Source organism: Cavia porcellus, unplaced genomic scaffold, assembly GCF_034190915.1.
Source record: "Cavia porcellus strain 051 isolate PalLab524CR breed Dunkin Hartley unplaced genomic scaffold, mCavPor4.1 scaffold_4, whole genome shotgun sequence".
Classification (NCBI taxonomy): domain Eukaryota; kingdom Metazoa; phylum Chordata; class Mammalia; order Rodentia; family Caviidae; genus Cavia; species Cavia porcellus.
Genome location: NW_026947487.1, coordinates 7,454,410 through 7,479,325, shown reverse-complemented (window position 1 = coordinate 7,479,325; position 24,916 = coordinate 7,454,410). Strand labels below are relative to the sequence as shown.

The 24,916-nt window shown below is 46.7% G+C and overlaps 1 protein-coding gene across 1 annotated transcript; it reads right to left on the bottom strand.

Annotated features, from left to right (window-relative positions):
- Nucleotides 1-592: 592 nt before the first annotated feature.
- Nucleotides 593-18,556, bottom strand: LOC106028694 (neuroblastoma breakpoint family member 6-like). The gene is made up of 13 exons (XM_063246761.1): nt 17,971-18,556; nt 16,007-16,106; nt 15,063-15,277; nt 12,183-12,234; nt 11,292-11,467; nt 10,235-10,286; nt 9,410-9,609; nt 8,735-8,783; nt 7,763-7,920; nt 3,041-3,253; nt 1,860-2,064; nt 1,055-1,272; nt 593-750 (listed from the first exon to the last, which is right to left on the bottom strand). The coding sequence occupies exons 1-13, from the start codon at nt 18,101-18,103 to the stop codon at nt 593-595; spliced, it is 1,929 nt and encodes a 642-aa protein (XP_063102831.1). The 5' UTR covers nt 18,104-18,556.
- Nucleotides 18,557-24,916: the final 6,360 nt, after the last annotated feature.

Below are 24,916 nucleotides of genomic sequence, written 5' to 3'. Positions count from 1 at the left end.
GTGAGGACCAAAGAGAGGGCTTTTCACAACTCTCAGGGAGGGATGATCTCAGCCTCAGTGTTGCACATTCAGAAAGACACTCCTGCAGGTGGGAGAGGGCAGAGAGACACAGCCTCATGGGACTCTAACCCCAGACTGAGGATGATGAGTGTGGGGGCAGTGGGAAGACTGCGGAACTATCACACATCATCCTCTTATAGTCCCACATTTACTTAACAGGCATCAAGGACACAGGACAGGGGCAGGAAGGAGAGCATTAGGGAACAGCACACAGGCTCCTGACAGCCCTGGTGCTGCAGCCCAGGCCCCAGGTGGTTTTCATAAACACAGAGTGGGAGGAGAAGAGCTCCAGTCTGTAGGCCTCATCAGGACCATGGCTACTGAGCACCTTGGAGAGATGGCAATGAGGATCCTTAAGCCTGAGAGAAGTGTTACTCCAAAGTGGGTCCAGAAAGAACAGAAAAAGGCATCACTCAGAATGGAGGGGCAGGGCTGGGCAGTGAGGTGACCACAGCCCAGGGTCCTTTTGTCAGGTCTGTGCTCTACCTGTGTGCTGCCACACTGCAGAGCCCATCCATGAGAGTTCTCCCATCTATACGGCCACATCACAGAGGATAAGGACACGACAGAGAATGTCGCTGTTCTCACTCTCTGTGTTGTCCTTGTCCACTGTGCTCACTAGAGTGTTCTTTAGACAAACGTTCAAAGACAGCATTTCCAGAGTTCTATTTTCATACATCATTTTACTTCCTGCAAAGGATTCAGGCTAAATAATTGTATTTGGGGATTTACTTATTGAAAATAATTGACTCAAAGTAGGTGGGACTGGGGTCACAATTCAGTAATTCCAGCATGTGAGAGCCTGAGGTACGAGGACCAACAGGCTTTACAGCTCAGTTGGAACTATAAGTGGGATCATGTTAAAACAAAAAAAGAAAGAAAAAAAAGGGCTGACTCAGTTGCCCCTGAGTAAAGTCTTTAAAATCTGCAGTTGATTTAATCACAGAGCTGTGAAATTGACACTGGGCATTGTAACCTTCAATGAGTCTCTCACTCATGTTTAAACCATCTGGATGATGGTCACTAAAGTGACCATCATTCAGGGCTTGTGACTCTGGAGCCATGTGACCTGAAGAGCTCCCTGAAGCATCATCATCTGGATTGATGTTCCTTTGGGGTGCCATGCAGAATGCTCCTGCTGACATCTGCTTTACTGACTCAATGGGGCTCAGACGCAGATCCTGTGAGCCCAAGTCAACTGGGGTTCTGGGGCTGCAGACAAACCTGACTATAGACCAGAATGCGGCTCCACCTGCAGCCATGTGTGCCCAGTCCTGTTCCTACTAAGGGCACAGTCACATCAATCTGAACTCGCCCTTTATGGCTCCAGCTCAGAGGAATGGGGAGATGGAGTCTGATCAGCAATGAGGCCACAAGTTGGGCCTGTGGGCCAGTGAATCAGGAGGCCATGCTGTTGGAAGGAAGAGGTGGTGGAACTGGGCTAGCTGGGAAGACAAAACAGCAAAGGCAAGAATTGTGTGATGTCAGGGAAAGTAGCCAGGCTCTCAGCCTTGAAACAGCCTCTTTGTGTCATGAAGAAGAGCATCAGGGTGGCCTTTCCTGTGGCAAGGACTGGGATACTAGGACAGCAGCCAAGAGAAGAGCAGAACTGGGACTGCAAACAGGACATGGAGAATGAAATGCCTGGCATGGGGCAGCCCTTTGTGACAGAGGAGCCACCACACAGGGTTCCCATGGCTATGGCAGAGCACATGCTGAGAGGAACCACAGGCACTGGAACAGTGCAAGGGGGACAGTGATCCAGTGTAAGTGCACCCAGCAGCCACACATGTCATTACCTCTGTACCATAAGTCTCAGAGGTGGGGAATCTACGCCCCATGTTCCCCAGCTGGAACCTAGGATCATTGTCTGCCTCAGAGCAGCAGCAGGCTCAGGGACACTGAGAGATGGACGCCCGTGTGTGGCATCTTCTGACTCTGGGGGAACAGTGTGCTCCATCTCGGGTGGGTTCCTCAATCCAATGGAGGCCTCTGAATTTGGCTCTGAAACACAAGGACAGGACCAGGACCCACTGTTATCCAGAGCCTTCCTGCCCCACATGCTTCCCCCCAAGAGGATCAGCAAATAAAGAAAATGACCTTTGAAAGGGAACCCAAGGAGAGATGACATCTACAGAGACTAATGCTGGCTTTGCTGTTGAGGATTCCTACATGAACAGTAATGATCAAATGTCAGGGAGGCAAAGCACATCAAACTGAAGATCAAGCAAGACATGGAAAAGGGGATCCACCCACACCTAATGAAAAGAAGGACCAGGATATCTTGGTGTGTGTGTGATGTGATTTGGTGAGGAAAAGGGCAGAAAAGCAAGAAAACTCCAAGTGCAGTGAGAACCTTGGGAGAGCAGAATGAGGTCGCCCCGTCACGTAAGGATGCACTGTGGGAATCAGGGAGCCACCTGGTATCTACACAGTGTGCAGGAAGGCTGTCAGTGACAGGGCTGGGCCCCGGATGTACAGGACAGGTGGAGCCCTGGACACACAGTGTCCCTGAAGACCTACTGAACTCACATGGCAGAGTCTCTGTCATCACATGGCAAACCACCAGAATGATTCAAGTATTTCATTTTCTACTCAAAGCTTTGATCATGCTATTTGTAAGGAATCAGTTACTGCAGACATGATGGGAATTACAGATAACACAAGTATCAGTTTGGGTCAGTTATGTCACAGCAGCAGGACACAGGTGAGCTGCACTGGATGTAGCTTGCCTTTCATGTCCTGAGATGGAGAACCCGAGGTGTGAGTTATCTATGAAAATGCATCACTGGCCAGGGAGGCTCCGTGACACACAGGGCAGGGTCTGAGGCTCTCTGAACCCCAGGCATGAGGGCTCACATGATGCCACTAGAGAATCAAGCTCCAGTCTTGCCCTGAGAGAATATAGAGGGCCCTGTCACCTCCCACTGACAATATCCTGGCAAGGCCCACACAAGAGGGAGCCTCTGAGGTCTCCTACCTGGAGAGAGCAGCCACTGCTCTCCAGGATCAGTGTGGGCTGAAAATCTCCAGGGGCCAGAGGAAAGGCTCAGGGTGGCTTTGCCAACTCCATGACACAGCTGTGTCTGCACACAGTGGTTTTCAGGGATGCATGGGTCCCCATGCTCCTCGGATGCAAGGTGGCGAAGTGGTCCACTGGGAAGCTCTTGGGGCCAGGCTGCCAAGAGGGAAGCTGGAACGAGAAGAAGCTTCAGGACAAACCATCCCACTTCTCCCTTGGCTGAGCACCCATTTCTGATTGCCCCACCTGTGGGGGACAACATAGAGTGACCCAGGTACAGAGGGAGACAACCTGGGTGTCAGGAGATGTCACCTGTGTACCTGTGTATGCTTTGAAGGCAGCGCCCAGACAGGACTGGCCTTAATGGACAGTCACACATCTGAGCATGAGGGATTTGCTGTGACAGATAAGGTCACATCCAACATGCCCACCTCACAACCACACTGCTCTCTCCTAGACAGTGCGCAGGGCCCAGGACATAGAGAGGGCGGCTCTCCCTGAACAGGAACAAAAGGACATGGAAAACAGGGCCTCATGCTGTGGGCCAGGGAAAAAGGAAGGCAGTGACTGTGGAACAGGATGCGGGCCATGGGCAATTTCCTGGGCTTGGGCCCTGGCAACCTCCTGCTGCCTCATGTGTCCACCTGAGCATCCATGCAGCACACTCCATAAGGAGTGAGAGCAGGTGAAATCAGGGAAGTAGAGATGCCTGTCCTTAGGCCACTTCCTGTGAAATCTAGATTCATGGATCTCTGGGGGCACACCGAGTGTGACCCTCCCATGGAGCTCTATGCGACAGCCCTGAAAATCACTCCTATTTCCACATGGATGAGAATCACTGTTCTTGGACAGAGGAGTAAAGAAAGGTGGCCAGAAGCATTAGGCCTGTGCTGCAATGATGGGGGCTGAGGCAGGCGGAGACTGCCGCACACTGCTCTGGGCCCCTCTGTACCCCTGTGCTGCAACCCCATTCCTCTGAGCTCTTTTCCTGTTTCCTTACTATCTTCTTCAGGCATCTGTTCTGCCTCTGACTCCCATGTGGGTGCTCACTCTGTGGGCATTTGCAGTCTCTCTGCACAGCCCTCTTTCTCCATCTGTAGACACCACACCATCAAGGACTATAGCACACAGTCTCCAGCCAGGGGACAGTGCATACCACGTCTTCTGTGTGGACTACACAGAACAGTGTTGGGTAACAGACAGTGCCTACACACACAAGGTCACCGTGTGGGGGTGGTCATCACAGCGCACCAGGAGGGTGACTTGGCCAGGTTCACAGATCTTGGTCAGCTGAGCCTGAACACTCTTCCCTCCTGTCATCCAGCCACACTGCAGAGCCAGTGCCTCCCATCTCACCACAGCTCTTGCTTCCACAGTTCTGTCACTAAAGTAAACATGAACAACACCAGACACCTTGCAGTCCTTAATCTTATTCTTCTCACCTTACTTCTCAAACTTCTGTCCTGTAATCTGCTGAGAATGCTACTGTCTGTACCATCCCAGAGCCATGTTCTAGTACATCAAGTCCCAAAACTACGTCTGGGTGTCACATCGTCCCACTGAAAGCACTTAGGGAGATTCCCTACTGGAATAGCACATAACCACACACCAGGCTTCCTGGCTATTTAAAAGGTGAGGAGGCAGAAATCCAAGAAAGCTGGGTATGGTGGCACAGGTCTGTAATCTCACAACTAGGGAGGCTGAGGCAAGAGGGATGACATGATTTCCAGTGCAGCCTGGGATGGAAAGTGACATCAAGGCATAAGGAACACAATGACACCTTGTCTCAAAAAATAACAAAACAATGCATTCCTGATCAATCCATGACCCTGCATCACAGCAAGTCAGCACACTAATCCAGGCTGGGAGGAGTCAGACCTGCCTGTCCTGCTGTGCCTCTGAACTGTCAGATTGCTGGTTGACTCTGCTGCTCATCAGGAGCCCCACTCCACCAGGAAGCAAGGCAAGAGGGGATCATGTGTCTTCCACCCCTCTCCTTATGCTGGCTCCTCCACTGAGGCATCCCCATGTGTGCAGAGTGATGGAAATGCAGATCATAAAGGAAGCACTGAAACAGCGCTTATCTGCTGGGCTCTCCCATCAGCTAGGCCCTTAGGAGAGGTCAGGGACTGACCAGGGCTAGCGGTCAACTCACCAGGGCTGAGCTGGAGGGTGATGCACTCAGCCATTTCACGCCACACAGCACGGACCTGGTGGCTCTGCCCTTCACTGTCTAGGAGAGACTTTAACAAGTCTCTCCTGGGACAACAGGCCCTTGATGTGGCACCGGACAAGGAGGATGATGTCTCTCCACTTGACTAATGTGTTGACTATGTGGGTCCTCATTTGGACCTGCAGCTCCACTGCTGATCTGAAATTCGTAAGGCAGGAGGGAAGGCAACACTCACATGTGGAACTCAGCTCTGGGGATGGCCATGAAAGGTGACACAGCGCTTCCGAAGGGAGACAGGGAATGCACAGAGTACGAGAGGAGTGACAAAATGGGAATCCTGACTGTGCCAGGGTGATCTCTGAGTACATCCCAGGGAGCCCTTGCAATGGGACGCTGCCACATGTTTGGCAATGACATCATAAGCCACGGGATGGGGAAACGTGCATAAGCAAGCATTTTCCTGCACCGCTCCACACCTACCACTGATGGCTGCTGTAATGCATTTCCAGAGGACAGTTTTCTGTTGTGATAAACTGACCATGATATAAGGTGCCCTATGCAGAGGTGAGATCTGCTGCACTGGTTGTATTTCTACTGGGGACATGTGGCCCTGTGGGTGCGCTTTTGTAAAGCTGTGATCATTGGCTATTCTGCTGAACTCAGTGTGGATCACTGAAGAGAATGATAACAGCAATAATGACACAACACAGGCAGCCAAGTAAGCACCATGCTTTGGGCATTTCCTGGGTGGCTGCCTGTGTGGGAGTATAGGGCAGGACTGGAGACTGAGGCAGTGCTGAATGAAAGAGACCATGGGCCTCCAGAGCTGACCTTTCAGTAGTGTGACTGCACACAAGCTTTTTTCTTGTTCAGTTTTGTTTCTAGCTATAGAACTGCAGTCAATCAAACAAGGTGAACCTGACAGAAGGAGGGGGAGGATCTCCCATCACCTCCACAACAGACAGGAGGGCTCCTCCAAGCACAGGGAAACTTCACTTTACTGCACATCAGGGCAGAGTGACGCTGGGGTAGCAAACATGAGAAATAACGCAGCTGGGAAGCAACAGGAGCAGCTGTAAGAACACAGTGTCATCCCCGGCTGGCTCAGGGAAGAGGGAGAAACACATAGCCCTTCCTGCCCTGCCTGCACCTGCACCTTTCCGAGATGATGTCCGAGTCTGCAAACAACACACAAATGTCACAACACCAATGTACCAAACCCCAAGCCCTAACCCTACCCCATGTCAGGCCTGTCCCTGACCACTGAGGCATCAGAACAGTGGACAGAGACTCAGCTTGGATTTGGGCAGACCTCCTGGCCCGGAGATGAGCACACTGGTCGGGGACACCTGGGCATGCATGTGACCCTGCTGGATCTCAGTGTGCTCACCTCTGACATGGAGGCCCCAACCCTGCCTGAGAGGGCTCTGGAGGATGTCATGGCTGAGACTGGAAACAGAGCTATGTGGCAGCAGGTTCAGCACCCACCACAGGCCTGGGCATGTGGAGCTCACTCCTGCTTTGCCAAAGGTTGGGACCTGAGAACACCCTCTGCCCTCAGCAGACAGGGACAGGAACAAGATGCTTGAACTGTGAAAAGGTGCTGGCTCCCCCATGGGCCCATGGAACGTCATGTGTCATGGCAACTCTCACTCTACAGCACGCAGATTCACAGGAGGATACCACAGCTCACCATTTCCCAATAGTTTATGCAATGAGTAAATGCACACAAAATCTCACATTTCCCTCTGACCAAATGATTAAAACACCATGAGTGACAGGAACAGGGACCTGAAATTTATCTCCACATTGGTCAGCACAATGCTGGGCCACGGGGTTCCTGCACAACAACACAGGGCTTTGAGGAGATGGCACACAGGGGCTCTGTTCTCTCCCTCTCAGGTAGGTCGGCCAGATAGGGAATAAAACTCAGAGATGAGACACGTGATGCTAACTAAAGGCTGACAGGAAGGAAACCCTGATGCTGGGAAGAGGATAGAAACTTGGCGGTGGCAGGGAAGGGATGCTGGAAAGCTGTCCTGGAGGAAGGCAGCACAGAGGGCACAGCAACTGGGAGCTGGGAGCCCCGGATCCACAAATTCACCTCCAAAGAACTGAAGAGTCTGCCAGGCATGTGGATGTGCAGAGAAGAGGAGAGGACTGTGCAGGGGAAGCCACACCCAGCCATTAGACCAGAGCACCCCAAAAACCCTTCATGAAGTGGTCTGACCCCACGAACACCAGCTTCAGGGATCCTCGAGGCTTTTCTGATCCCCTCTGCTCCATCTGGCCCAAGTGCTGATCTGAGGTCTGCACTGTGAGACCAGGCTCAGAGTCCTCCCTGGCACAAGAACTCAGCAAAGTTGCAGAGTCCCCAGACCTTTGCCCCACTTTCCAAGCAAAGGGGAGACCTGGTTGAGGTTTGGCTGCCTCTCTGAGCTGAGACCCTGAAATCTGAGAACCCTGAACCCTGGAGCTGCACTTCTAGCTGGATGCTGGGAACTCACTGGTTTCATCAGGCAGAGATCTTGCTTGAGGCTCAATCGCAGGGACAGAGGAATTCAGCTGATCTTCTTCTGGTGATGGTGGAAATGGTTGCTGAGAACCCAGGAAAGACAGCTCCTCCATTGATGCTGACAGGTCATCTTCTTCACAAAGCTCAATGCTGAGACATGCATGGGTGGGAATGGGGTGGAAAAGACAAGGTTAAATGGAACACAACACACAGGTTCCAAGTCAGCCTCTAGCAAAGCTCTAGGGAGAATTCCAACTCCTCAGGCCTTTCACAAAGAGGAAGAGAACTGTGCTCTGACTTGGACACTGCCTGAGTACTATGGGAATGAGAGTGAGAGCCAGAGTAAAAGACAGACACAGAAGAGGACAGACAACAGAAGCACACAGGAAAGAGAGATCAGCCCTGCTCAGGGTGCTTTCCACATCACCAGCTGAGGAGGAGAAAGCATCTTCCCTCTGAGATGCAGCAGGACAGGGAGCTCGCAGTGAGAACCACAGCAGGACCGACCTAGTGCGGGAATAATGGGGAATTTCCCAGGTTCTGCAGACCACAGGTTCTGCAGTGACTGCAGGAGAACTTGGGCCCTCTCAACCCGTTCTCATCAATACTGAGACCTGACATGGCTCTCTGCAGTTGTCCTGCCTGTGCCTCAGCTGTCCACAAACTCTGGCCCTCAGTTCAGAAAGACAATGTGCATGGAGCCCTTTCAGAGGATAAAGTTCTCTTTTATAGTGATAAGTACTTAGATGTCCTGAGCAGACACTTTCTCCAAAACCACCAGAGGAAACACAGCACCTTGCTAAAATGCCATGGTGTCTGTGGTTGGGTGAATGATGCCACAACCATCAGCAGGCACTTCTCAACCTTGAGAGTGAAGTGGGTGGCCACTGATGACCTTGGGCCCTAACTGTAACACGTCCCCATCCCCCACACTTGCTCTTGCTTCCTGACCATGGATTGATACCTGGAGACCAGGGGCTGAGTCTTCTCCTCTTCTCCATCAGAGTGGTGCTCTGCAAGCAAATTCAGAAAAGTCCAGAATATCACTGCATGGGGCCACTGCACCTTTGGCTACCTTAGAATGTGCACATAGATGAACGTACAACATTGTCAGGTGAACATAGAAGCCTGTGTGACCTCTGTGTCAGCCCCACAGAAACAGTGACACACTACTCCCAGGGACACAATGTCTTTATTTGGGGGTGATGATCCTGGCCCACTCTGAGTTGTACTGGGCCAAGTCCACTTGGATCTTGGGCCACAGAGTCCTGGATACCCCTCCCTCCTATCACGCACCTGGACTGCAGGGTCTGTGGATTCACATCACCCCATAGCTCCCATCCCATCTGCTTCCTTTCATCAAGGACAGGAAAAACAAGTCTGCCACAGGTGTCCACACCAGGCCCCTCCCAGCACCCTCCACCTGCCTTCTATCACTAATGTATGAGAGTTCTCTCCCTGGTACCCAAGTCCCATGGCCATTTCATCCCTAGGGTAACTCTGGGAGTGACAAGAGTTCTCTGAAAGGACACTCACAGAGATTCCCTACCCAGTGCCACAACTGCAGTGAAACACTCACGGAGAGCCTCTGAGATGAGTAAAGAGAAATCAAGGCAGGAGCAGCCTGCAGCCCCTTCACCTGGGCTGAGCTGCAGGGCCAGGCTCCTGGCCAGCCTGTGCCACTCTGAGTACTTTTCCTGGTGGCTTTGTGCCTCATATCTCATAGCTCCATCCTCAGTCAACAGTTCTCTAAGACTCTTTCTCATGTAGTACAGGATGGACCTCCATTTCGGGAATATCTCTATTGGCTTGAAACATGCGATATTTTCAGTGATCAACCTGAAGTGCACAAGGGAGAAGGAAATACATAATTAGAGCTCTCCTTTCAGGCACAGTCATAAATGACAACAGCATGTTCCAAGGGCAGAGGGAAATCAGCTCAGGGTGAATGGGGTGCTGCTCAGTGATCAGGACATTGCTGGTGATTTTTGTGTGCACTCAGGGAGCCCTTCCAACGGAAAGTTGCCACATGTTTGAGACCCACATATAAATGACTTGGTGCAGTCCCAGGCAAAGCAAGTGCATTCCTGAGCACAGCTGCACCTAGAACTCGTATCCAACAAAAGTGTTTCCTGTGGTACAAAGTTTTCTGCCAATGAAAACCTGCCAGTGAGCTAAGTCCCCATGTGTAGAGCACAGTTCCACATTCCTGCAGGGACAAAGTAGCCACATGTGCATGAATATCAAAACCCATTGTCATTATAACTCCTCTGCAGACTATGTAGATATTTCAGAAATTAGTAAAAGCCATATCCCACAAAGGAAAGAACACACATGTGGCAGAATACTTTCAACATATACTTTGTGTCTGCTTGCTGGGAGAAGGAAGTGTGTCAGAGATCTGACATTAAAGTCTAAACTCCAGGTCTCTATGTCACCATGGTTCCATCACAGGTACAGTTACCTGGTGCTCTTGGGTTCTAGGGAATCCTCATCTGCTAGGTGATTCTCATTTTCTGAAAGTAAAATCAGATAAGCATGGACAGTTACACCATTCCTGCCTCACCCCTTCAAGCCCACAACTGCCAATGCCCGAGAAAAACAGAATAATCTGAGACAATGCTGAGCACTTTTGTGAGAAGTCAAGGGGCATGCTTTTCTGAGCTTGTGGACAGACAGATGGACTCATCCCTGACAGGTCAGCATCACAGGGTGTCAGTCTCCACACTGGCACACAGCTCAGCGAGCATCTTCCCACAGACATCCCAGGAACTGGCCTCACTGCCTCTGCTGATCTCAGAAACACCAGACTGCAACTCTTTGATCTCAGTGGACTTAAGAGACCCAGGGATGAGGCTGATGTGAAATAACAAATTCCTCAAGGAAGAGAATCCCTGGTGTTCCCGAGGACAGGGTCTTTTAGGTGACAGAAGATGCTGTGGGTGTCAGGTCTTAGCTTTAGGGTATGTGGTTACTGTGCATACTGTTCATTGAGTCTATGTAGACAACTCAACAGAGCCTCAAAAGATCTGGGGGTCACTGAGAGAAGACAGTGCTGGCCTCCAAGGAGGGGAGACTGCTGAGGCTAAGATGCATCTCCATGATACTGGCAGGCACAGTCATGAATGTTTATGTCCTGGCAGGGAACTGACATCATCATGGGAGAGAAAACTAGAAGAAATGGAGATGCTGCCTGGCAGCAGAGGAACCAAAACAACATCTCCAGTGAGCGCATCACCTACAGCAAAATTTGCACAGCAACTAAAGGCCAAAGCACAGCTCTCAGGAGCAGCATTTGGCAAGAATAGTGCAATGGACAGCAGCTGTTCCAGTTTGAAAAAGCAAAATTGTACAGATGAACAGATGCCTGCCAGGAGTGGGTTACAGTGATGGCTGTGAGCTGTTACAGTCTCCTCAACCTGTCCCCTCTGGATGTCCTGTGTCTGTCACCCTGAGTTTGCACTGGATGCACAGAAATGGGGGGTGGATGCATGTGGTTCTCTTAGTAATGCAGGACTCACCCAGGGCCTGTGGAGAAGGGGCCTCAGCCTCATCCACCAGGGCTGCAGTGGCACAGGGAGACTGCTGGGTGTCACCAGCCTCACAGTCACCAGGGAAAGTCTTGTGCTCCTCACCCTGGGAGGCCTGGAGTTCCTCTGCCTGCTCCTCATCTCGCTGGCTGTCTGTGCTCTCACTGCTGGGATGAAGAACAGGGTTAAACCCAGCAAGATGGGACACAGGATTCTGAGGTTACTGAGAGAGGTGTAAGGAGTGGTCACAGAGTCACAGGACACAGAATTCAAAGATGAGTTTTTTCTCACAGGAGGGCAGAGTGCAGCTGCCTAGATGGCAGGGACAGGAGATGCACAGTACAGGCCGGATGACAACCTGATGATGACAGAGCTTCCGCCCCACTTGACAGGACAGCTCCCAGCACACCCAGAGACCCCAGCAGGGCTCTGCTCTCTCTCTCTCTCAACTTGGTGGCCTTTGTATATTGCCCAGTCACTGCCATACAGATAGCAGAGCCTAAGGCCTCGTGCAGTGCAGCATCTTTCCATGGATGGATGGATTGACTCACAGTTTTCTTCTTAGATCTCTTGGTGTGAAATCCATGCTAATGACATAAGACCACCCCTATAGAAGCAGATCCAATCTCAGCCACAATTTCCCCACACAACAGAGGCTGATGAGGTCCACTGGGTACAAATGAGACCCATGGGGACATCACACACTGACAGAAAGGTGCTCCTCTTGGCTTGAGCAAATGGACTCAGAGCACCAGATCACTTTGCCTTTCTGTGTGTGCAGGCTGGGCACTGTGGACCTGCTGACCTGTCCTTTGGGGACCAGCCTCTTACTGGGGCTTACGTGTTGTCCCATGTCAGCCCTGGTCCTGACTACCTAGGTACCTGTGGGCCACAGATGAGTCCTCTTTAACATCCTCCTCCTTTCCTGGAATATCTGCAAGTAAATTAACAAATAGCCAGTCAGGCAGGGAGGAGCTCCCTGTCCCCATCACAGACACCAGGGCCTCTGTGGCACAGAAATGGAAATATCTATGTGAGATTAGGGGTGGGTACGAGGTCTCCTCATCTCCTGATGAAGCACACGAGCTCTCAATTTCTTAAAGATTGTGTACTTGCTGATATTTCTGGGGGCCCAGAGGTAATTCACAGTGCTGTGCACACAGGGCACAGGTGGTGGGGTCAGACAGATGCTGCTGGGAATGTGACAACCTTGGGCTCAGGCTCAGCAGGACCAGAGAGGGCACCCCAGGACTGTGTCCTGCTTCCTCTCCTTCCACACCTACCACCATCAGCAGGGCTCTCAGGTCAGAGCAGAGGAGCAACACTGAGGAAGTACAGGCACAGAATTTCAGCACCACAGTGCTCCAGTGGCTGTGCGTAGTGACCCAAGCCTGTTATCCCAGCACTTGGGAAGCTGAGGAATGAGCAGTGCTGTGATGTCAACACCATCCTGAACTATTCAGTAAAACACTGCATCAAAAGAAATACACACAGATACACACAGAGAGAAACAGAGAGAGAGAAATAGAGTGAGAGAGAGAGAGAGAGAGACTGACAGACAGAGAGAGACAGGAGAACTTTGTCTGTGGCAACAATAGCTATAGCACACAAACCCTAGAATAGAAACACAAAACACCATGAACACTGGATCAACCTATGCTCACATCACCCAGCTCCTCACAACTGGCTTCTGAGGAACAATTTGAAGATGACTGACAGACAGAGGACAGTGTGTGCAGGGAGAGTAGACAGGCAGGCATTTAGAGTTCTCAGCAGTGCAAGTCAAATTCCAGTGTGAAGAACATGCCTGCAGGTCTAACAGGAAGAGGGGAAAGAGCACAAAGAACCAAGCGATACAAACTGAAGACCACAATGGAAGTGGAGAAGGCCTTTGCCTGCATCAAAGTACATGAGATATGACCTGGACAACATTTGTCACCTCAAGAAACATCCACGGAAATCTCCAAATACCACATGCAAAGAAAAAAGGGAACAACACTGTTTAAATAAAAACAAATAATGAGACAAACAAAGGAACCACTGAGTTGGGGAGGGGGGACTCCAAGGTAGAGTATTCTCTAACACCAGAAGAACACAAGTATCTACTTTTAAAAAGCACAATATAGCACCAATAAAAACTTCCTGGGAACTAAAAAATTACATTAAAAATTCAGGCTACATAGAAAATACACAAATTGATTGCACTCTCAGGCATGTCAGGAATGAACACAAGGGGTTTGAAGTAAAAGCCTACCATCACTCACATTGACGAGGAAACACATTTAAGTTCTAATGCACGAACTTAGCAAAACATTTATAAGTAAAAACACAATGACCACCTACATCAATGCACATAATCCCCACATGTGAATCAGGTTCTTCAGGAATCTATTTACCAATTCCCAGCAATGACAATTTAAAAGCAGCAGAGGATGTTTAAAAGGACAAGTAGATTCTCCAGTTTATTTGGAGTCAAAAGACCCTGAGGAACAAAGCAAACACCAGTAGAGATGAAAGCGAAAGCTGTAAAAGAGCAGTGGTCAGGAGGACAGGAACAGGTTGGCTCCTGAGAATGGAGCCCAGAATCAGACCTCACAGACAGAGCTCAAGAAGGGGCCAGGGCCACTCCTGGAGAAAGCACAGTCTCTCATGAGAGGTGCTGGGACAGGTGGACAGGCAAAGCCCTTACAGGTTTGGCAACATTAAATGAGAATGGATTATAAATGTGGAGTGAAAACAAAAACTTTTCCCAAGAGAAAATCCAACACAGAAGCAAATCCATGTGAACAGTGTTGGGGCATCTGTCATCCAGAACAAAGACCAGAGCCCACAAGAGAAAGAACAAGTGAGCTACACTGTGAGAACCTCTGCTCTCTTGAGATCACTCAAATGGGAGGCACACACTGGAAGGAAACCTTTGCAAACCACGGCAGGGATGATACACAGAGACTTGGTTGCTGTGATCTTGTGGAGAGGATAGATGGATTTGGGTAGGGACATGGTGGACTTCAGGCCAGGGAACTATCGTGTCTGACACTGGAACAGGACCTGTGTCAACAGACATCTTCCCAAAACCACAGGATGCACGCCACTGAAAGGGAACCTAATGGATACTATGGTCTTCAGTGATCAGTAACCATCACTGTGGCTCCTCTCTCATACTGAAGGAAATGCAGCAGCCTCTCCTGTGTCATGAGTGGGGAACTGTCTCTAAGTAAGGTGCTGAAGGTTCTCGGGGGTATGGGATGGAGGGCCTACGCCAACCCAATGGGGGAAGGTCCTTATCTTTCCTAAGTGCATCCGTGCCTATTCTCTTCCTGCACAGCACAGTGACAAAGACCATATCATCTACTTTTCTGCACACCAGGAGACAGGAATTCAGGAAGGATGGAGTGGTCAGTCATACACAATTGGTACAGTCAGCCATAAGGGTGGGGTATGGGAACGTTTCATACTTAGAGCAGTATGATTTTAATTCTAACCAGCTGACTCCTAACACATCCTCTTTTCAGCTTTAAAACTAGAAGGATGCAGCCCCTCAAGTCAGGTTCCCTCAGGGACAAAGGACCCTGGGATGCTGTGAGGCCCATGGTGTGGATGAATCCTCTGCATTCTGCTGCAGTAGTCCTAAACCTGCCACAGCTCTACATGGGACACAAGCACCAGAAGAGCTTGTCAAACACATTGCTTTGTGAGTGTAGTGTCCTGTGAGCTGGGAACTTTAAAGCCACTCAGTGTAATCAGGGCCTGAGGCCTCCTCACCTGGGTTGAGGTTGTGGCCCAGTGGCTCAGCCAGCCTGCAGCCCTTGGGCTGACCCTGGTGGTGGCAATGGCCTTGGATGGTCTCAGGGTGATCTCTTCTGAGGAGGACCTCCAGACGGTCCTTAAGGAGCAGGGACACTTTTTTCCTTTCATTCAGCTTTTGAGCTAATTCCAAGAGATCTTGTTTTTGCTTCTGAATGAGGAGCATGGACAACCTAGGGTGGAGGGAAGCAGCGATGTGAGCCTTCAAAGAGGCAGGAGGCATTCAAAGGGCCCAGATAGAGGTTTTATCAGAAGACCTTGGGGGTCCCACAAGCAGAACTCAGGCCCCTATTTGGACAGACCCTGCATGAGAGGAAGGAAGGACAGCTCATTACAGGTGTCTCCTGTATCACTGAGTGCCCCTGTAGGATGCCTGAGCATCACCTTCACCATGTCTTCTGTAATCCAAATGGGCATTTCCCTTCCTCTCCACAGAGACACAGCACCCTGTGCAGAGTGGGGGCATACACCCAGCCCAGACACATATCCACATACAGCTCAGGTCCCTGGAGAAAATGCAACCAGAGCTCCAAGGCTCAGGAAGACTTGCTTTTTCTAAATGAAGGCAGGAAGTGCCATCACCATGCAGGAGGTGACTGGGAGGAAGAGGGACAAGAGGGGACAGCAACACTCCAAAGCTTGCCACCTCAATAATGCACATACACACTCACTGCCTTTGTGTATTTCTATATTATGTGATACCGACCTCAGTGCATTTCTAAGAGGAGAGGCTTCAGAGCACCCTGAGTGCAGGAGCTGACACCTCTTTCTCCCCTGAACATTTTCGGTAACAAGGATCTGGGCCTTGAGGTTTCTGCCCTCCCTGGCCCATGCCAGCTCATGCTTCTCACAGCCCAGCTGCTCCCTGCAGAGACTCACATGCCCTCCCCACATCTCCTTACCTCAGCTGCTCAGCCAGAGGCAACTTGGCAGCCGTGTCCTGCTCCTCTGTGTGAAGCCTCTCCAGGAGCACAGAATCATCATCATGTTTCCTCCCAATGCCTGAGAAGAGACACATGCACCTGCCTCAATGGGCAGCTGGACATGCACTGTGGGCATCGCCTGCAGAGGAGCCCACACCCACAACAAGGACAAGGACAGCTCAGCACCGGGCTATGGGCTTGTGCTTCCACATTTTGATTTTCTAGTTCCTTACACAGGTAATATGGAATAACCCCCATTTTACAGGTGAGGGGAGAGAAGCAAGCAGGCAAGGAAAAAAGACAAATGACTCAGGTGGAGGGATGTACAGTGAGAACTCACATCCCCACACTCTCAGTGAGCATCTGAGACCAAGGCAATGGCCAAGCCTGCAGGTCCCACTGCACACCCTTAGCCGGGCAGGAAGCAGCACCAGCTTTGTTCTTGGAAGAGAGCTCCAAGGGCCCTGGGCTGGGATTGCTGGGAGAAACAAGCTTCTCAAGATGAAAATCTCAGCCGGCCATGTGCAGACAATGGAAGGCAGAACAGCACAAGGAGCTGACATTTACTGTAATGCAGGGGTTTAGGTAGACTAGAAAACCTCAGCTTCAGTGTGGGCCGGTACCAGGCCATGCTGCAAGGGTGTCACTGCAAGGAACTCATGAGCTCACTGCAACCCTGTGCAGGAGGGACTGGTACAGATCACAGCATGGGAGGCATCTGAGGGCCCAGAGCACCAGACCCCTGTGCTGCACTCGGGAACAGCACAGCACCCAGCTCCACACAGTTCCTCCACAGGGCCCGGGGTGGCTTTCTCCTTTCTCACCTTAGTATCCTTCAAAACACAATCAACTCTTATTGTAAAGATGACATTCATGAAGTACACAGTTGGTCTCCACCTGAACCTAAGCTGGTGACTTTCTTCAGATGGTTCACTTTTGATTATTATCTGAGACCCTTTCAACTAGAAAAAAAAAATACTCTACCATTGAATATTTGGAGAGATCACTGTGATTCAATATGGCAACTTCAGGGTCAGAGAAGGTGACATTCCCTCAGGTGACAGTACTGGAGCACAGTTCCCTGACACCCCAGTTACCTCAGCTTCTGCACAGGACAATGGCCCATTGCTCTGGACTGACTGCAGGAGGTGGCACCCTCACTGTGACCTTGGTGTGGACAGCAGCTGGCACTCTCCTCTTCATGCCTTCTCTCACTGTGGTCTCACAGTTCAGAGCTCAGACCCTTGAGGTCAACTTGGACCTGCTGCCCAGTCCCCTTCCCAAGAGCTGTGGGCTCCTGGGGAGACAGATGGTTGCTACAGTCTGTTACCACAGACGCGCCTTCCACTGAAAGCTCTCCTGGGCTCATAAGAGCCTGTGCCCCACCAAGCACGTTGTCCTCCTTGCCACAGAACTCTCTGGTCTCCATGGTGACAATGATGGCTGCCACAACTTCAGTTAGGAGCAGAATCTAAGTTCCTCTGAAACCTGTCGTTAGCACTGTTCCCTGCTTTTCCAGGTAAAACCAAAAACTGGGAATCCACAGAAGCTTCAGTGCAAGGTGGGGCCACTGGTCCCAGAACTGTAGGTCAGTAGGGAGGCTATGTGTCTTGAGGATCTGACAGGGGACATGGAGGGCCCTCATCAAAATGGCCTAAACTGTGCTGAGAAAAGCACATCATTCCATGCCCTCAACAGATCTGGCAACTGGGTTGTTACACTGGTCCGACTCTAGTCCTCACTATAAACCGGGAGAAGCTGGTTCATGCTTGAGTCTCACTATTCAGATAGGACACAAAATCCCACACTTTGTTTCTAGCAATGTGGGAAGGTAAATTTATTTTCATAAAGCAAAGAAAAAACCACTTTTTAAAGACTATTTCAATTGTGCAGGAAAACAGAATCATTTATCATTTTGGTCAATGTGAACCTATAGAACTCACCATGTTTCTGCCCCTCGTTGGTCATGGAGCTGAGAGCTGCTCTGGGTCTCACAAAACCTGACTCACAGAGCTCAACCTGTGCCTCAGGATCTCCCATCCCAGAGCAAGTATCCTTTCTGAAATGGGCCCACATTCACCTCAGCCCCGGGATTGGGGCTGAGCGGTACCACCATTGGCACCGTGGAGAGTGTGGACTTCTGTACAAGGACTGTGGAGAAAACCAAACACAATGTGGGTTAAAATCCAAGACAAAGAAACTGAGCATGGCGGTGCAGGCCTGTAATCCCCACACAGCCATCTGGGAGTTCGAGGCCAGCCTGCGCCACATTTGGTATTCACAGAAAGCCTGAACTACATGCTGAGACCCTGACTGAAAAACTGAACTGAGAAGGAGAAAAAAGTAAAGTGACACAAGGGAAATCAACCAGGTTGGCTCAGGCCAGTGGAAGGACAGGAGAACACCGAGTAACTCACTGTTGAGATAGAGTTGATCAACACACCCCACAAGATTTGTGACTTTTCTTGACCAAACAGGTCCTGAAGTGAAGTTCAGAACTGAACAAGTCCTGTCTGTGGCTCAGACAGACTCGAGGGAGCCAGTTGTGCCTGGCACACCAGGCAACAGTGGCAGTTACAGCAGAGAACTGGAAGGTGGGGGTCACGGAATGTCAGGAGCCCCCGCCTTCCAGCTGCTGATACACAAGGCCTCAGTCTCCTCAGAAAGTCACCACTGATGAGGACCTCCTGTTCACTCACCAGGCCCAAAGGCTGTGTAGCCTTGGGCTGATCCCAACCACCTCTTTCCCCCAAACCCTACACCTGATTCTCAGTGTGCACTCTCTCTCCTGCATGTGTAACAATGTTGAAACACATCATTTTCCACAGTGTACAGTTTCTTCTGCATGCTCTGCAAGTTACCTCTCTGTCCAGATCTCTATCTTTAAAGTAGTTCTAGGGATTTTGCCCAAATCCAAAGAGAAAACTACAGAAAGGAATGCAGACAAAACTATTAGAACATTATTCTCTGAATAATCCCTTATCATCATCATCAGTTTGCTTTTTTTTTTCTGAAACCAGGTTGCATTACACAGTTCAGGCTGTCCTTGAAATTGCTATGTAACTCAAACCAGTCTGAAACTCACAGAGCTCCCCCTGTCTCAGCCTCTGAAGTGCTAGGATTAGAATCACAAGTCACCATTCCCAGTTCCAAAACCACGAAAATTTGTAGAACATAAAGCACCACAAAACACAAAGACAGTACTAAATTAGAAGGGCTTTACTTTTTTGTTTACCTTAGTAATATAATCTTGGCTACTACATCCGCTTTGTGCTGGCTTCTTTCTAGTTGTGAAAGTTGTACACATTTCCTACAGGGAACTTTGATAACACAACCACTTGGCCTCCATAACCAGGTTGGGTTATGTTTGGTGGTTTTCTTTTTTAATGCCAGGACACTGTAATTTCTGGATTTCTTTTTTAAAATTTTGTTTAAAGAAAGTCTAAACAAAACAAAATGGGTAGAAATAATACATACATTCAGAGAAAAAATAAACAGTAAGAAATCACTAGTTAATGTTTACATACTGTCCTTTTACATTTAATAGTTGTTCAAGATACAAAAGTGGAACATATAAAGTGGGAATTCAAACAGTGAGACTGCAAACTGTTCTGTTCAACTATCCAACAAAATTTAGTAACATGGTTGTCAACCCTATACACTTAAACATACATGCAGTTATCCATATCTTCATTTATGTTGACATTAAACAAACTAAAGCAGGCTAAAGTCATTCTGAACAAAGAATAGTATTGCTGGATTTCACATCATGACACTCTGGGATCAGCACTGGGTACTGTAGTGTCTTTTTAAAAAATTTTTATTTAAAGAAAGACTAAACAAAACACAAAATGGGTAGAAATAATACATACTTTTAAAGAAAAAACAAACTAAGAAATCACTACTTGATTATTACAGATTGTCCTCTTACAAATAGTTATTCAAGATACTAAAGTGGAGCATCTAAAGTGGGAATTCAAACAGTGAGACTGCATGCAGTTCTGTTCAACTATCCAAGAAAAACTTAGAAATATGGTTATCAATCCTATACACTTAAACATACATGCAGTTATCCATATCTTCAATTAAGTTGAGATTGAACAAACCCAAGCAGGCTAATATCACTCTGAATAAAGAATAATACTATTGCTGGGTTTCACATTATGACACTTCAGCATCAGCACTGGGTTCTTTAGTATCCCTTTTTCTTCAGAGTATCTGTTCATTTCATCATGTATCATAAGGTCCGTTCTCATAAACTGTTTATAGATTCTACACATACAAGAGTCTCTAAATGTATTTCTATCCTTTCTGTATTAGAGGGAGAAACAAAACAAAGCAAGACAAAACAAAACATTCCTATAATCACATGAAACAAAAAAGACATATAAGACCATGTACAAGGAGTTCTACCATAGTTCCTGTGTTGTCTCTTGTTATCTGCAATAGAATTGGCTATATCATCAGATATAGTATAATTCAATATATCAGTACATAACAGTATTAATAAAAACACAACTTTGTATATATTATAAAACTTCAAAAACAGGCAGTTATCAAGCCAGAATGTGTATCGTAGAGTCTTTTCCTTTTCAGTGTTGGTGCCTATATTCTCACACTTGGTACTATCAATCGTATCAGTTTTGAATAAAATCTGCTGATACCAAACAGCAATCAAACAAACCAGATTTAACTAAGATCAGTCATGATAAAACAGTATAAGTCATACAGGGTTCTACATTAAGATAATAGGAAATTTAAAATGATTACTGTGCTAGATACTGATGTTTTGGCGATAGCTGTCTGTGCCCTCAAATCTACTGCAAGTAGACAAACTGGGACAGAATAAAATCTATCAAAATGAAACAAAACTAAACTAAAAAATGAATAAAATCTATCTAAGCAGAGTGGTGCGTGTAATGTGGGTTTTAAATACTAATATACTATTAACAATGTCTTATGCCTTTTTAAGACTCTCCCTCCCCTTTCACTTCCCCAGGGTACACTGTGCATTTTGGGTCTGACCAAGACCCTTGGTTTTAAATTGGCAGGGGTCAACCTGCTTACCTACCTAAGTGGTTCTGAACCTTCTCTCTCCTGGACTTGATCTCTAATTGTATTCCTTTACCTATTAAATCTTTTCTTTCCAACCTATCCACAAATACTGGTCTAGTTGCCCCTATTACTCACTGGTTCTCTGTCACATAGAGCATTGCTTTCTCATATTTGATTTTCAGTCCATGTATTCTTTTTCATGTTAATTATACTTCCTATAAATAGCATCTTGGTGGACCCTGCCTCCTGATCTTCTCCAGGTGTGGTTCTTTTTTTTTTTTTTAATATAGTGTATCAAGGCCATCTATATTAGAGATTATAACCAACCTTCTCTGCCTCATTTCTGTTATGCTCTTTTTTGTTTACCATCAGTTGTCTGCTTATCTTCTTCATTCTGTTTCTGCTCCATTCATTGAAGCCTGTCTGCCACTGTTCCTGGAAGCCTAGTACATTTCTCTCTCTCTAGAATGCCCTGCAGTATTCTCTGTAGAGTTGGACTGATGGTTGCAAATTTCCCAAGTTCCTTTTTGTCTTGGAAGCATCTTGTTTCTTCATTAATTTCTTTTTTTTTCAGAGATTGAAATTTGATTTTTAAAAAAATTTTATTTAAAGAAACAAAACAAAACAAAACAGTAAAAGGGTACAAGTAATACAGAATTTTAAAAAAATAAACAGTAAGAAATCACTAGTTAATACATTACATATTGTCATCTTAGAAATAGTTGTTCAAATTTCAAAATTAAGCATACAAAGTGGACATTCAAACAGCGAGACTGCAAACAGTTGTTTTCAATGACCCAACAAAAACTTAGTAATATGGTCATCTATCTTACACACCTAAACACACTTGAAGTTATGCCCTTTAGAGCACTTTCTTTTCCTATATTTTTTACAATAACAATTATACCTTTTGGGTTTTATTACTCCCACAGTTCTTATTACTTTTATTTTTTGTGGAAGAGAATAAAACCAAATGTGACAAAACAAAGCAGTCAGTCAAAACAAAGGATGGACATAGTACACAATGTAAAAACAGAATACAGGGTAATCAACAATGGTTAACATACTGCCTCTTGCTACCTTAAAAAAGAATTGCCTATATCATCTGGTATAATAAAATTTAATAAAACAGTACAGAACAAAACCAATAAAATCAAAACATTGGAGACATTACTGAACTTCAAGAGAAGATAATAGTCAAACCAGAATGGCATCATAGTGAATCTTATTGCCTTCAAAGTAGTTGCCTATACGCTTAAAATTGATACTATCACACAGAACAGAATAGAGTAAAATCAGTCAAAACAAGATGGTGAGAGCAATAGAGGGCTTCAAATTGAGTTAATAGGAAATCAAAAAAGTTACTATAATATATCCCACTAATTTTTTAAAAAAATTTCCTTTAATTGAAAAAATAATAATAATAAAAAAATACATTTTTTAAAAAGGGAGAGATTGAGGTAAATAACAACGTAACAATCCAGGTCAGAACAGAACAATTTAAGCAACATAGCATTTCACCACAAAATAACCCAACTTAATAGTAGTTACCAAAGTGTCTCTTTCCTTGAAATATTTGAGTATAACTTCATATACTATAGCATCAAACATATCAAGAAAATGTGAAACCATTCAAGAGGATGAAAGTATTACAGGGTATTTGGAACCAGCTATCAGAAAATGAATGATGGTTTCTATATTATCTCTTTGCCTATAAAAATTTTTGTTTATACTATCACATATAATAAAATCCAATAAGATACCACATGATAAAAGCAATGGAGACAGAAGAATAACAGTTTGATGGGACTTCAAAACAAGATGATAATAAATCAGCACTAGCTATTATGATGTCTTGTTTTCTTCAAACAGCTGTTCATATCATCACAGACAATAATATCAAACAGCCCAGAATAAAACCATTCCAGTTAATGAGTGAAAACTTTATAAGGCTTCAAAGCCATATAATGGGGAATCATTTCTCGGTCTAGCCTGAGACCACAACATAGAATTTAAATACACGTCATTAATGAAAGTGAATTATCATTTTCATTGTCATCCTTAAAAAAACAATCAGCTGCTCCATTCTGTGAAATCTTCACAAAACATTTGTTTCCTTCAATAGCTCTAACTTGATCTTTTTTCTGTCTTTCCAAAATACTTGTCTTACTCCTTTCCTCAGTACTCCCTTTTTCTGCTTCCTCTTTGTTTCCCTCTCATTAACCCATTACCCAGGATTATTATCAAGTGAACGAGCCTTGTTATATTCAGCCTCAAGATTTCTACTAGATTTGCAGAAAAAGAAAACTGGTATTTTTTCATTTTTCTAAGCTATAACTGATTTCCTGTAAGATTTTAGGAATATTTAGATAGAAATTTCAAGGGAGGCAGTACCTTCTTGACACAACCAAAGTGGGTCATCAATTTCTGTCTGAGGAAAATAATTGTGAGATGCTTAAAAATGTGTGTTATGCTTTGATACACAGTACCTCTGATACTTCCTCACAAAAACGGCACAGAGAAGGGAAATTGAGAGCAGGAAATGAATTCTATTGTTTGAACATAGTAAATAATAAGAATAATGATTAGGAAGATTAATACACACTAGCCCCAAAATATGGAAATGTGGCATTTGAGAAAGCAGCAGAAAAATTAAAATCACTCCCAATTTCCCCATATTCTTGTCCACTGAAGCAGGATAGATTTATCTGGCCTTTACCTGATGTCATAAGACCATTATGAAACAAGGACTTATAGGCTGTTTTGTCATCTTAGAAATAGTTGTTCAAATTTCAAGGACTTGCACCTAGGCCTGCAAATGCCCAACAGGTAACTAAAAGCAGGATAAAAACCTTAGTAGTTCTACCTTTATTCTTTCTTGTCCTTTTTCCAAATCATTCTCCACTGCAGTTACCTTGGATTCCAGGAGCAGATATGATAGGACAAACATCTTGTGAGGAGAGTTAAAATTACCCATTAGGCAACACAACTTTCTTATTACTGATGGTCCTGAGACAGTGATTAAGTAGACTACACTTTGACCAAGACTGTTTAATTATGCATACTTCTCCCCCACCCTTTACTCATGTTACCCCCCCCCCCCCCGCCGCCAACGTAAGGACACCTGTCTCCTTGTCTTCCCAGTATGTATAGCTATACTTATTTTAGTTTAGGTTCTTTTTGTGAGGGCGGGGTGGCCAGAACTGATTTTTTTGAATCCTTGAAATCAAGCTTCTAGCCTAGGACTCTGGTAGATATGTAAGCGGTTCCCTCCTCATGTGGAAATAAAATGAAAAATTGCGATGAAGATAACACTAAAAGAGCTCTTCAAAATAGATCACACGGCCATTAGGCAGCAGAGCTTAGGCATGACTTCAGCTGCTGCCCATGAATATTAACTTTGGTTACATTCTTACTACAAACATGTAGAACAGATTATATGATGCCAGAGACTTGAGATGTGTATCAACAGGGTGTCAGACTTGGGGAATTTTTGCTGAGTATATATACATTCTTTTGAAGGCCTTGACTCATAGCAACGATTTTCAATGATTTCCAACAGAAAGCAAAATAATTATTACTGCATTATAATTAATGTGCTGGGAACTGTGGTACAAGCCTATAATTACAGTGCTCTGGGAGACTGGGGTAGAAGAATCACAAGTTCAAGCCCAGCCTAGGCAACTTAGTGACATATAGAGACTGTCAAAAAATATCAGTGGAGCTGGGAATTTAGCTCAACAGGGTAAGTGCCTGCCTGGCCAACATTAGGTCGTGAGTTTTATCCCCATAACAACAACCAAAAAACCATATATATATATATATAATCAGCGG

Coding starts and splice junctions, on each gene's coding strand:
- LOC106028694 (XM_063246761.1), bottom strand. CDS start 18,103: ATGTGGGCCCATTTCAGAAAGGATACTTGCTCTGGGATGGGAGATCCT. Junction 12,235..15,062: donor GGGCCACAACCTCAACCCAG/GTGAGGAGGCCT, acceptor ATTTACTTGCAG/ATATTCCAGGAAAGGAGGAG. Junction 1,273..1,859: donor CTGAGACTTATGGTACAGAG/GTAATGACATGT, acceptor GTTTGTCTGCAG/CCCCAGAACCCCAGTTGACT.